Source organism: Condylura cristata, unplaced genomic scaffold (genome assembly GCF_000260355.1).
Source record: "Condylura cristata isolate star-nosed mole 26May11 unplaced genomic scaffold, ConCri1.0 scaffold00025, whole genome shotgun sequence".
Lineage (NCBI taxonomy): Eukaryota > Metazoa > Chordata > Mammalia > Eulipotyphla > Talpidae > Condylura > Condylura cristata.
The window spans coordinates 31,591,284-31,602,485 of NW_004567126.1; the positions used below are offsets into that span (position 1 = coordinate 31,591,284).

At 66.1% G+C, this 11,202-nt stretch overlaps 3 protein-coding genes across 4 annotated transcripts in view; 1 reads left to right on the forward strand and 2 right to left on the reverse strand.

The window, feature by feature from the left end:
* Nucleotides 1-3,412, reverse strand: part of MAP2K7 (mitogen-activated protein kinase kinase 7) — a 9,049-nt gene extending 5,637 nt beyond the window's left edge. Inside the window, exons 1-2 of one of the 2 annotated variants that reach the window (XM_012729472.1) lie at nt 3,206-3,412; nt 1,667-1,714 (exon numbers count right to left, since the gene is read on the reverse strand). In XM_012729472.1, the coding sequence (XP_012584926.1) occupies nt 1,667-1,714; nt 3,206-3,329 (172 nt within the window). In that variant the 5' untranslated portion in view covers nt 3,330-3,412. The remainder of the gene's footprint in view (nt 1-1,666; nt 1,715-3,205) is intronic. The other variant, XM_004689419.2, reaches the window with a different exon arrangement.
* A 2,091-nt stretch (nt 3,413-5,503) lies between these two features.
* LRRC8E (leucine rich repeat containing 8 family, member E) lies at nt 5,504-8,365 on the reverse strand. Its single transcript, XM_004689420.2, has 2 exons — nt 8,158-8,365; nt 5,504-7,849 (listed from the first exon to the last, which is right to left on the reverse strand). Exons 1-2 carry the CDS (start codon nt 8,293-8,295, stop codon nt 5,603-5,605), a joined length of 2,385 nt encoding a protein of 794 aa, XP_004689477.1. The 5' UTR covers nt 8,296-8,365; the 3' UTR covers nt 5,504-5,602.
* A 125-nt stretch (nt 8,366-8,490) lies between these two features.
* Nucleotides 8,491-11,202, forward strand: part of LOC101631447 — an 8,591-nt gene continuing 5,879 nt past the window's right edge. The window contains exon 1 of the mRNA XM_012729469.1: nt 8,491-10,060. Coding sequence (XP_012584923.1) covers nt 9,621-10,060 — 440 coding nt within the window. The 5' untranslated portion in view covers nt 8,491-9,620. The remainder of the gene's footprint in view (nt 10,061-11,202) is intronic.

The following is an 11,202-nucleotide window of genomic DNA, read 5'->3' on the forward strand; positions in this document are numbered from 1 at the left end:
AGCAGACAATCCTGCAGTGAACCCTCAGACCCCGGAGGCTCTGGCATTCCAGAAGGGGGTCCCTAGCTGGCAGGCACAGGCTACGAGTGCTCTCCAGTCCAAGGCAAACAGGCTGGGAGGCCAGGGGCTGGCCACTGCCCACACCACACGCCGACACGCTCCCCTCCGCCTCATCTCCTGCAGCTCTGCACACGCCTGGCTACCGAGGGGAGCCCCACATGCCCGAGAGTCAGCAGCTGGCACTTTCTTTGCCCTGCTGTGGCAGGAGCTGGGGCGGGCTCCAGCCACACCACCCAGGCCTGTGGAGGGGTGCGGGTCCTGCTAGGTCAGCAGCAAAGGAAGAGCCCTGTGATCCTGGGACACAGCCGGGCCCGGCGCCTCCCACAGGCCTGGAGGCCCATCTCCTGAGCACCCTCCCCGCTCCTCCCGCCGTCTGTGAGCCCCGGGCCTGCTGTGGCCGGAAGCCCAGTCCCCCTCTCTCTGCTTAACAGCCGTGAGGTCCCTGAGCACCCCTCACGCCCCACCTTGCACTACCTGCTGGTGTCCTTGCCCCTCGAGAGGCTTCTGGGCCCCTTTTCTGTCCTGCACTGCGCGCCCCGGGGCGGGAGCACAGCCGACCCCTACACATCTCGTGCCCCCTCCCCTCCCGAGAGCCATCCGTCGGGGCTCTGAGGGCTGCCCCAGGGCCGGCAAAGGTGGCCCCACAAACAGAAGCGTGGTGGGACTGGGGGCGGAGGACAGAGGGTCAGTGCCACAGTGGGGGATAACACAAGTCCTGAGGTCAGAGGTCACAGAGGTGTGATGGGAGGCACGGCAGGTCAGGACAGCGGAGTGAGCGAAAGACTGAGTGAGAGAGGGAGAGCGAGAGCCACAGAGGAGGACTCGGCTAACGGGAGCCTCGAGGCCCGGCTGCCAGCCCGACGCGCACCCGCACACACGTGCAGACGGCATTCCGGGGCACCCGAAGGAGCCAGGGCCCCCGTCGTCCACCCCCGGCCTCGTCCCACGTGCACACAGGACCACCCCAGAACCCCCGCACCCCCAGCCACCCCGGATCGTTACGGCCTGGCCCTTCCAAGTACCCCTCGCACCCCCAGCCACACAGGCACCCCCGTGTTCCTGGCTCCTGTGCGCAGCCCGGGGAGAGCAGCGCTGCTGCCCACACAGGCCGCACCCCCAGCGCCTGCTCGCCCGCACCTTCCCCAGGGGCCGGCCCCGCAGGGCCTCACCCTGCTCTACCGGCCTTTTCTCGGGGCAGCAGGGCCTCCACGTGCCGCACCCAAGCCGCAGCCACCCCGGAGGGCCGGTCTGACTGCAGAGGGCGGCGGCGCCTGCGCCGGGCGGAGGCACCCGTGGGCCCCACTCTCCTGCTCACATGCACACAAGCTCATGCGCACACTCAAGCCCCGCTGGGCTGGGGTGACGCCCGTCGGTGAGGGCGTCCATTTCCCCTCGAGGGCGTCCAGGCCTGAGCCCAAAAGGAGGGAGGAGCAGGAGTTTAGAGGACACAGAGGGCTCCACTGGAAGTGGACGGCGTGGCAGGAGAGAAAGTGAGAGAAATGCACGTGGACACGCGCGGACACAGCACGAGGGCGGCGCCTGCAGCTAGGGCAGCGGTTAGGTCAACGGTGCACTGTCCAAGCGGCGATGATAAAAAGGCTGGTACCTGCTCGTTGGGACGGGGCAGGAGCAGGGCTTAGAGTGATCACAATAACTGGATGGGGAAAAGGAAGAAAAAAAACAACACCACGATAAATCACAACAGAAACAACTGATTTGTCCAAAAGAAAAGAAATCAAACCATAACGAGGAGGAGGGAGATGCCAAACTGCAGAGACGGCTAGAAACTGAAAGAGACGGCAGGGCAGGGTGGGCGGAGCGACAGACACGCGCTGGGGGCTTCTGGGGCCTGTCCCACGGCTGCCGTGCCTCACTCTGCACGGCGACGGCCCCGCGGGGCACCCGGGCCTGCGTCGGGGCCACCTTGTCCACGCTCACGGTGGCGCACACCCGGCCAGGCGGGCTTTCCCTGCGTCGGTGACCATCACCAGCACTGCCTCTGGGTGTCTCTAGGTCCTCAAGACACCCCCAGGGAGGAAGCGTGTCGGTCCCAGGTCAGAAGAGGGAGGTGTGGGGACTGGACTCCACTTGGGGGGGCGGGTCGGCTGCGGCTGCAGGGCCCAGGGACCGCAGGCTTTCGCCTTCCGGTCAGGTGAGCCCACAGGCCCCCGAGTGAGCCACAGGGGTCGTTTCAGGGAAGGACGCCCACGTCAGAGACACAGAAAACATCACAGAGGAGGTAGGTGCTCTTCGCCTGGTCTGGTGCCCCCGGGCCGAGGCTGGGGAGGGGGTTCCGTGAGACAGAACAAGGGACTAGATCTGGCCATGGTGATCCCAGGCCAGACGTGGGTGTGTGGGAAGCGGCTCTTGGCTCTGGATGACAAGATGCCGGGGGTCCATGCTGAGGAGCGATCAGAGAGGAGGCACGGGTGAGCTGGGACACCTAGATACTGGCCTCGGGAGCCCAGGGCAGCTGGGTGTGGACATCCGGGGTAGGGGAGGTTACCTGAGGAAGGGTCTGAGGGGTGGACTTGTGTTTTGGAATGGGCCAGGCCCAGTCTCCAAGACGATGGCAGTGAACTAACAAGCAGTAGACAAGGGGACCTGATATATGCAGGTGGAGTGTGGACAAGCAGTGCAAGGAGTGGCAGTACCACCGGGTCGAAGGGCAGTGGGATCACACGCGGCCAAGTGACCTCAGGTGTCCCAGGCCAGGTGCGTGTGCTGGTGACTCATCCGCTGACCCCGGAGAAGACCCACGCTCAGACCCGAGAAGAGGCCTCCTGACGGCCACTGAGACGGCCAAGGGCATGTGTGCTGTTAGCGGGGGCCCCAGCTGTGGCCACCGTTGCGTGGTGTTGGGGGAGCCGGGATCCCCGCGATGGGGGCGAGTCATCGGGCGGGGGGCGGGGGGCCTCGCCTAGAACAGGGGGACTGGGCTCCCGAGTCCCGTAAGTGGGAAACCCCGGGCTGGCCCAACGCCCCCCTGGGTCACGGTGACCCTCACCCCGCAAACCGACAGCTGGGGGGGACCTAGAGGAGAAGCCAGAGGGCCCCGGATGCGGGGGCGGGGCCTCGAGGGGGCGGGGCCTCAGCTCTGGGCGCCCCGCCCCGCCCGCCCCCTCCCCCACGCAGCCGCTCTTACTAGGCCTGGGCCGCTGGGGGCTGATATCCAGGTTGAGGTCGATCCTCCGCCGAGCCTCGCGGTTCTCCTGCTTCAGCTTCGCTTCCAGGCGGGACAGCTTCTGCTCCAGGGAGGACGCCGCCATCTTCCCCGCCGCCGCCGCCGCCGCGCACCTCCCGGCCGCCCGTCAGTCCGGCAAACAAACACCGCACTGCGCTTGCGCCGGGATGACCTCGGCGAGCCACCGTCGAGCCCCTCACGGCGCATGCCTGCGTCGTGCACCCGCCCTTCCTGCTTACTAACCACTGCGCGTGCGTGCTTCGTCTTAGCGGGAGGACGCCACCTAGAGCTAGCGGCTGCCGACGTGCAGCTCGCGCACCGCGGTGATACGCATGCGCAAACTCCCGGACGCCCGGCGGCAGGCACGACGTGGAATTCCACTCACCGAGGTTTTGTGGCGAGCGGAGGCGGGGAGGGTGCGCTTGCGTGCTGGGGAAAGACGCCGTCCCGCGCGTGGCGTCTGCCGCGCACGCGCACCTCCGCTTCAGCCCGCCGCCCCGCGTGTCCCCTCCCTCGCCGGCCCCAGGCTCCGTCCGAAGTGCCCTTCTCGCCCTCGCCTTGGACGGTGCTGCATTAGGATCCCCGCTATGCTTGATCGCCGCCTCCTCGCCATAATTGGCGTTCGTGGGGCGCCCTTTCCATTCCAGCAAACCCAGAGTCAGCCGAGGACAGGCAGGAGCGGCCGAGGAGGGCCGGGGCAGCCGTCGGGTCCCGGGGAGCGGTCCGGGTGACCCCTGAAGTTGGCGACTGGCCGGGGTCAAGGCCTGAGTCCCAGGTCAGACCCCGTGGGCCATTGAAGACCTCCGTCCCTCCCCGAATGCCCCCCTCCCCGACGACGGAAGACAGACCCTGCCTGGCTTGCGCCCCTGCCGCGCGCTGTCTCCCTTTAGCTGGCCTGAAGGTGCTGGAAGCTGGAACCCGGGCCCCACTCAGCAGCCTGCGTGGGCTCTTAAATGCGGAGACACTTGCATCTTGCAGGCGAGCAAGAGAACAGGCTCAGGCCGGCTGCGCCCAGTGCCCTGGCTCCTGGTCCAGCCTCTCAGCGCTGTGACTTTCAGACTCTCATCGGGGACTTCAGTGGTGACCGTGTAGGGGTCAAGCAGATAAGAAAGTGTGGAGTCAAGAGGGTAAAAGGGAAAGTGGAGGGGAAATCTACAGAACAAAAGCTAGAAGAGGCCACCTGATTTTTCCTTGCAATTATCTAAGGTCTCCACCTTCTGTCTTCCAGCCCTGTGCCCCCAGGGCAGACGCTGGCCTTTGATTCTAGCAAGTGTCACCACTGCCTGTCACTGGCCTGTTGACTGGGAAGACAGGCAACGAAAGGAACGGACACGAGGCCAGCATTGCCGTTCTCATCATTAGCGTTATTTATTGCGTGGTCAGCATTGCCGTTCTCATCACTGGCGTTATTGCGGGCCAGCCGATAACATGCTCCTTCACACCGGCGGAAACAGACCCCTTCCTGTTCTCAGGAAAATGTATCTCCACAGCATGTGGCCTTCACCAGGGGTCCACCCCCCTCAGGGTGTCCACGAACCGCTCTCTGGAGGGTCTGTTGACTGATGGCCTGAGTTATGTACAGAGCCTCACGGGCCTGTTGCGTGAATACTTTCCGAGGAAGGAGGTCCTGGTCCTAACGGCGCGGTTGCTCTCATCAGCCAGGAGTCCTTTCTAGTGGTCAGCATTCCCCAGCTCACAGGTTAGGACCACCTGCACCTACTACCTGGGATGCTTATCTACAGGCAAGTTCCTGGCCTCCAGCCAGACCTGAGTCAGTCATTCATGGGTGGAGCCCGGGATGTTTTCTTTTGGAGATGTTGATTTTGACGCATAGCCAAATGTGAGAACCATTTTCTCCACTGCAAACAACTTATAAATAAGGGATTAGCAGGGGAGGCAGGGGCTGGTCCCTTGTGTCTGTGTCCCCTCCTTGGGAGAGAACCCCAGATGTAAGGTGTTTGGTGTGGGGGCGTGGCTTGAAATCCCATTGGGATGTGCTCCCACTCCCCCCACACGTGGCGCGGATTGAGCTGGAGTGTCCAGTGGGAGCAGCGGCTCTGGCTCGGGACTGGGCAGGCCAGCCAGTCAGGGACCGAGGTGTGGTTTGGGTTGAGAACGCCATGACAGAGTTAATCCCGCCATGCCGATCCTCCCCACCCCTTTGCCCCCGCCCCGTCCCAGCCCACAGCCTCCTGCTCTCCAGACAAACCAGTCCCGGGATCTTGCCCGGGCCCAAAGCTGGCATGCCTGCCCCTCCCCTCCTGGCCTGGGCCCACCTGGCCACCTCCCTTAAAGAAAGACAATGGTGGAGGAGGCCGCATCTGGCAGGCCTTGACCTCAGCCTGCCCCACTCCGGCCTCACTCCTCCTCCATCTTGTCCCGAACTTCTGCGGGCAGGCCCTCATACAGGGTGTCTTCCACCAGGAGCCCCGCCTTCTTGAGCCCCCCGCAGCTGCCCAGCTCTTCGGGCAGCGCTTCCAGGCGGTTGCCCCTGAGCTCCAGGCGGCTGAGGGCCCTGAGCGCCCCCACCTGCGGGGAGAGTTGGCTCAGGTGGTTGTAGCCCAGGAGCAGAGTCCTGAGCTTGCGGCAGTAGAAGAGCTCTTCGGGGAGCGTCTCCAGGGCGTTGTAGGAGACAGCCAGGTGCTGCAGGTTCTGCAGAAGGCCCAGCTCGGGCGGCACGGCCCGCAGCCCATTGTGGGACACGTCCAGCAGGCGCAGGCTGGAGCACATGCCCAGCTGTGCGGGCAGAGTCTCCAGCTTGTTGTGGCTGAGGTGCAGCTGCTCCAGGCCGCGGAGCTTCCGCACGTGCTCGGGGACGTAGGCGATCTGGTTGTGCCACAGCTTGAGCGTGACCAGCTTGCGGCAGTGCTGGAAACTCAGGACCTCCTCGATGGACCGCAGGTGGTTGTCCTTGAGGTCCAGCTCCTGCAGCGCGCCCAGGCTGAACACGGCGTGGGGGATGCGCTCCAGCCCGCAGGCCACCAGCTCCAGCTCGCGCAGCACGGCCAGCTTCTTGAGGCTGTTGAGGGCCAGCAGGCGGGCGCCGTCGTTGTGCAGGCTCAGCCGCTGCAGGTGCCCGGCCACATCGGTCACGCTGGCCGGCACCTTCCCGGCGTTGCTCCGCAGAGACAGCACCTTGAGCTGCTTCAGCTCGCGCAGGCTCTCGAGGGCCGCGGCGCGGGCCAGCTCCGGGGGGAAGAGCCCCTCCAGGTGCAGCTCCTCCAGGCCTCGCAGCCCGAACACCCAGAGGGGCACCTCGCGGAGCTCCTCGCACTTGACGCGGATCACCTTGAGGCGGTCCCTCAGGAAGACCTGCGAGGAGAAGGGCAGCCGAGCGGGCGAGTGCAGCAGGCTGAGCTCCTGCAGCTGCACCAGCTGCGACAGCCCCGGGGGGAAGGCGATGTCGCCGATGGCCTCCAGCCGCAGCGCCTCCACCTCGCCCAGCTCGAAGACCGTGTCAGGCAGCCCCGGGAGCATGCAGAGGGCCAGCTCGAGCCGGCCCCGGGCATTGCGCTGCAGCTTCTGCCGCAGCTTCTCGGGCGTCCACTCGTGGTTGAGGTTGAGCTGCTTGAGGCGGCTCTCGCTCACCTCGGACAGGAAGACGGCGAAGCGCTTGGAGTAGAGCGAGTCGTACTGGTCGATGAGGTGCAGCATGAAGGCGAAGTCGTTCTTGACGTCGGGGATGTCGCCCATGCCGGTCTCCTCGCGCACCGAGCGGAAGGAGTACTCCTTGAGCGGCCGGTGGAAGAGCCAGCACAGCGTGTAGAGGCAGGCGAGCCCGTAGACGCAGACGAAGGCGATGTAGCAGACGGCCAGCTTGGAGAAGAGGTGCGCCTTGGTGTGGCTGCAGCAGAAGCTGGCGTAGCCCGTCACCCCCGAGGCCTCCGCCCTGCAGGCCACCAGGAAGCGGATCTTCTCCACGTACACGAGGTTGTAGACCAGGATGGCGAGGAACTTGCCGACCTTGAGCACCGTCTGCCGGATGTACATGGTGTACAGGATGTCGCCCTCCTCCACGTGCACGCGGAACTTCTTGACCTTCTCGAACAGGGCCTTGGCCTGCTCCCCCTCCTTCTTGTCCAGCAGGGTGACCACCGGCGGCTCGGTGACCACCTTCTCAGGCTCCGCCAGCACCGTCTCCTTCTCATCCTCGCCCGTCTTCCCCGCCCCCGCCACTGTCGCCACGGCGGCGGCCGGCACCCTTCCGACCACGGGGCCCTTGTGGTTCTCCCCAGAGACCTCAGACAGGGCCCTCGTGGTCCACGGCGAGTCGAAACACTTGCCCAGGATGGAGATGAAGTGCTCGATTTTGGAGCTGGTGCCAGGGAACTTGAACCAGAAGCTGGTGCAGACCATGAAGATGAGCGTGTGGATGACGACCAGGTACGGGAAGTACTTGGCGTACCAGTGCAGGGCCGTCTCGTAGCAGAGCTGGTTAATGAAGCTGTACTGCTGCAGGTCCAGGTTGTTCTTGAGGCCGCTCACCTCCCGGAGGCCCCCTATCTGCTCAGAGACCCCCTGCGGCAGCAGCTGCTGGCAGGGCGCCTGGGACAGGTTCTCCCGGGACTCGTGGCTGGGCAGACAGATGATCTTGTCCTGCGTCACCTGGGGGTGGGGAGGGCAGCAGGGGGGAAGGATCTGGGGACCCAGGGCCGCTCAGGCTCAGTGACCCCGGGCGTGGGTCCTGGCGCTGCTTCGCCGCCCTCGCAGTCGGTAGCGTGGCTGCAGGCCTTTCTAGGTCCCGGAGCCAGACCGAGAGCTGGGGAAGGGTCAGAGCTGTGTGCTGGGCCTCCAGTTCCCTCCTGGCGTAACAAGGAGACTTCCGGAGTCCCCAGGCCACTGCCCTCCAGCTCTCCCCACCCCCACCCCCAGCCTGGCCTGCCTGAAGCAAGGTCTCCCCGCCCGGCACCTACCTGGAGGGTGCAGCCGAAGACCCCGATCATGAGCATGGCCACGGTGAGGTACTCCGCCAGCACATCCCACCAGGGCTTGAGCACCTTGAAGGCGGGCTGCTGCTCCGTGAACTGCTTGAACTCGGCCACCGGGATCATCCTGCCTGCTTGTGGGCCTGCGGGCAGACAGCCGGGCACGGACGCCAGGGGGTCCCGTCACAGGCCTCCGCCAGCCCCACCAGAAGCGCTGCCCCTTCCTCTTCGCCTGGCCGCCCCCAGCCCACGGACCTGGCCTCCCTCCTGGGGCCAGTGCTGCCCCTCTGCCCTCCAGCACCCCTGCCTGGCCTGACCCTCCTTGTTCTCTCAGCGCTGGCAGGATGGTCTACCTGGCCTTCGCCCAGAACCTGGGCATCTCCTCCCGCCGCGACACTGCTACCCTCGGACTCCAGAGGCCGGGATCAGGGTGGCCAGCGACTGGACCAAGTTAAGTCCTGAGGCTCAGGACTTCCGGAGTCTGGGCCCCGCACCCCCTTCAGGGGTGCTCTGGGCACCACCTCCAACCTCCAACTGGAAAAGCCGGCTGTAGCCTGGCTCTGGTTACAGGCCCCAAGGGCAGGGAGTGGCCAAGCTGAAGGCTGGTCAGCCCTGTGGGGCAGGGACCTTGTGCTTCAGACCCCCGGGGTCCAGAGCAGCCCTGCCTAGGTGCGAGGTAGAAGACAGAGACCTGGGTCCTGAGGAAGGGGCAGCAGGGTGCCGGCTGGCCAGGGGCAGGAGATGCGACCACAGACGTCTCTCCTGGGGAGAGCCGGGGAGACACCTACGGTCGGGATGGGCCGGGCCGCCGAGCTCCCGGGCGGCCTGCCCACTCTGTCTGTCCCTGACTTTAATTTTGCACCAAGGTATCATTATTCTAGATACAGACAGCCAGGCGCAAGTCCGGCAGGGGCGGGCAGGGGCGTGGCCAGGAGCTGGGACAGCACTGCCCCTGCCTGAGGCCAGAGGCAGAGGGAAGCCTGCGTCTGCCTCAGAAGGGCTCCCCGGCCAGCGGCCCCCAACTCAGGCTCTCCAGCCTACACCCCTGTGGTCACACGGGCTTCCTGGAGCCGGCTGTCCTCCTCTCCAATATCCTGGATACGAGCCGGGCGAGGAAGGGAGAGGCGGCCGGGCAGCCCGCTAGCCTCCCTGGGGAGCGGCCTGGACGCCGGAGCCCCGTCCCACCGCTCGGTCTGGCCTTCCCACACCTCCTTGCCTCCAGCTTTGGTCCTGCCTGACTAGGGTGAGGATGGGGTGGGGCGCCAGGATTCAGGATGAGGGTGGGGCAGCCCGCCACACCCTTTAATCCCAGGAGAGGCTGACTGTGGTACCCAGATGGGTAGGCGAGGGGCAGTGCCACGCCAGGACTCATAGGCCCCCTGACTCAGGCCCTGACTCACACGGAACCAGGCACACGCAAGGGGTGCACAGAGCACAGGCTCCCTCGGGCCATGGCCCGTCCCGCCCGCTCCTCTCCACACCGGATCCGAGCAGACGCCCAAGCATCAGTCAGCGCGGCCACCAGCGCCCACAGCAGCCCGCCCAGGGCAGCTCAGCCGCCCTCGGGGCCCGAGCACGGCAGCGGTCGAAAGGACACCCGGGGCTGCGTGTGGGAGCACCGTGCAGTCACAGCTGGCCGGGGGCACGGGGCCGGGCAGTCGTGCCCTCCTCCCGGTCAGGACACCGGCGCCTCTCTGGCCCTATCACCCCTGCCCCAGCGCACCCCGGAAGACAGCCGAACCCGGAAACGGCTCCGGGGCCCCGGCAGGAGCACCCCACGGGGGAGCCCTGGCCGCCTGCGGGACTCCGTGCTGGAAGCTCGGCCAGCGCCACCGGCCACGGCGGAGAGCAGGGCCGGCGGGCGGGCGGGCCGGAGGTGCTGCGGAGCGAGGTGTGCGCAGCGGCTCGGGCAGGCACGGGGTGTCATTATCTGTTTCCATGACTCAACCCGATGGTCCAGACTGACCATTAGCCTCGGCCCACTCGGGGCTGGCCCCCTCGTCCGAGTGGGGCTGGTGAGGGCTGGTGAGGGCAGGTGCCGCCAGCGCCTCGTTTTATCCCAGCTCTGAGTGGGGGGCTGAGATCCTCTTCCAGATGCAGGGAGCGAATAACCTGCTCAAGGTCTCACAGCTACAAGTGGCATTTGGGGTAACCCCTCCCCCAAGTTCTGTCTATCTGATGGGTCTTCTATGTTCCTTCTCGGGAGACGACATCTTTGCCAAAAAAACCAACACAAACCACCTCAGAGGAGGTTCCAGCAGAGATGGGGGGGGGCTCTTGGTCAGCCCAGAATCCTTACAAGCCCCTGCCCAGCCCTGGCTTCGCTCCCCGAGCCCACGGAGGCGTCTCCCAGCCCGCCCAGCCCAGCTTGCCTCCAGCAGCGGGCTGGGCATCCTGGGCTAGCCGCCCTGCGCCCCAGCCCACCCTGGAAAGGGCCTTGGGGTCTTATACAGAGGGAAACTGAGGCCCGGGGTGGGGAGCTGTGTCAGGACACTCCCAAGTGTCCTGGGTACTCCCCATCCAGTAGTTTTCCAAGCCACCCCACAGGACTCGGGGAGCCTCTGGTCTTGGGTCTCAAGAGAGGCAGAGGGGGCTGTGATGAGGACCCCAAGTGGGAGGGCCCAGGGCTCGGAGGGGCTCACACAATGAGCTGCTTTCTCAGCGCTAAGCAGAGCGAATCAAGACCCTTACAGTGACCCCGGCCAGTGATTTCACCCTGCCCTGGCCCGGCCTGCGGCTCCCTGGACAGGCGCCTTGGGCTGACTAAGGCCGAGCCTCTGTCGCCACCCTCCCAGTTCCCTGAGAGGATCCTGCCGCCACGCCCGTGCCTGCCCACCTGGGTGCCCTGCCCCCAGCCCAGGCCTGGGTCTCGGCGCCCCACGACCCCAGGAGGGAGAGATACTCACAGATCCGCGCGGGACGCTGGGGCCGACCGCTGGGTCCCTGGGAGCAGAGCGACCGGGACTCCCGCAGAGTTCCCGGGCCGCCAGGGTGAGTCAGGGCGGGCGGGCCAGACGGGAGCCCGGCGCGCCC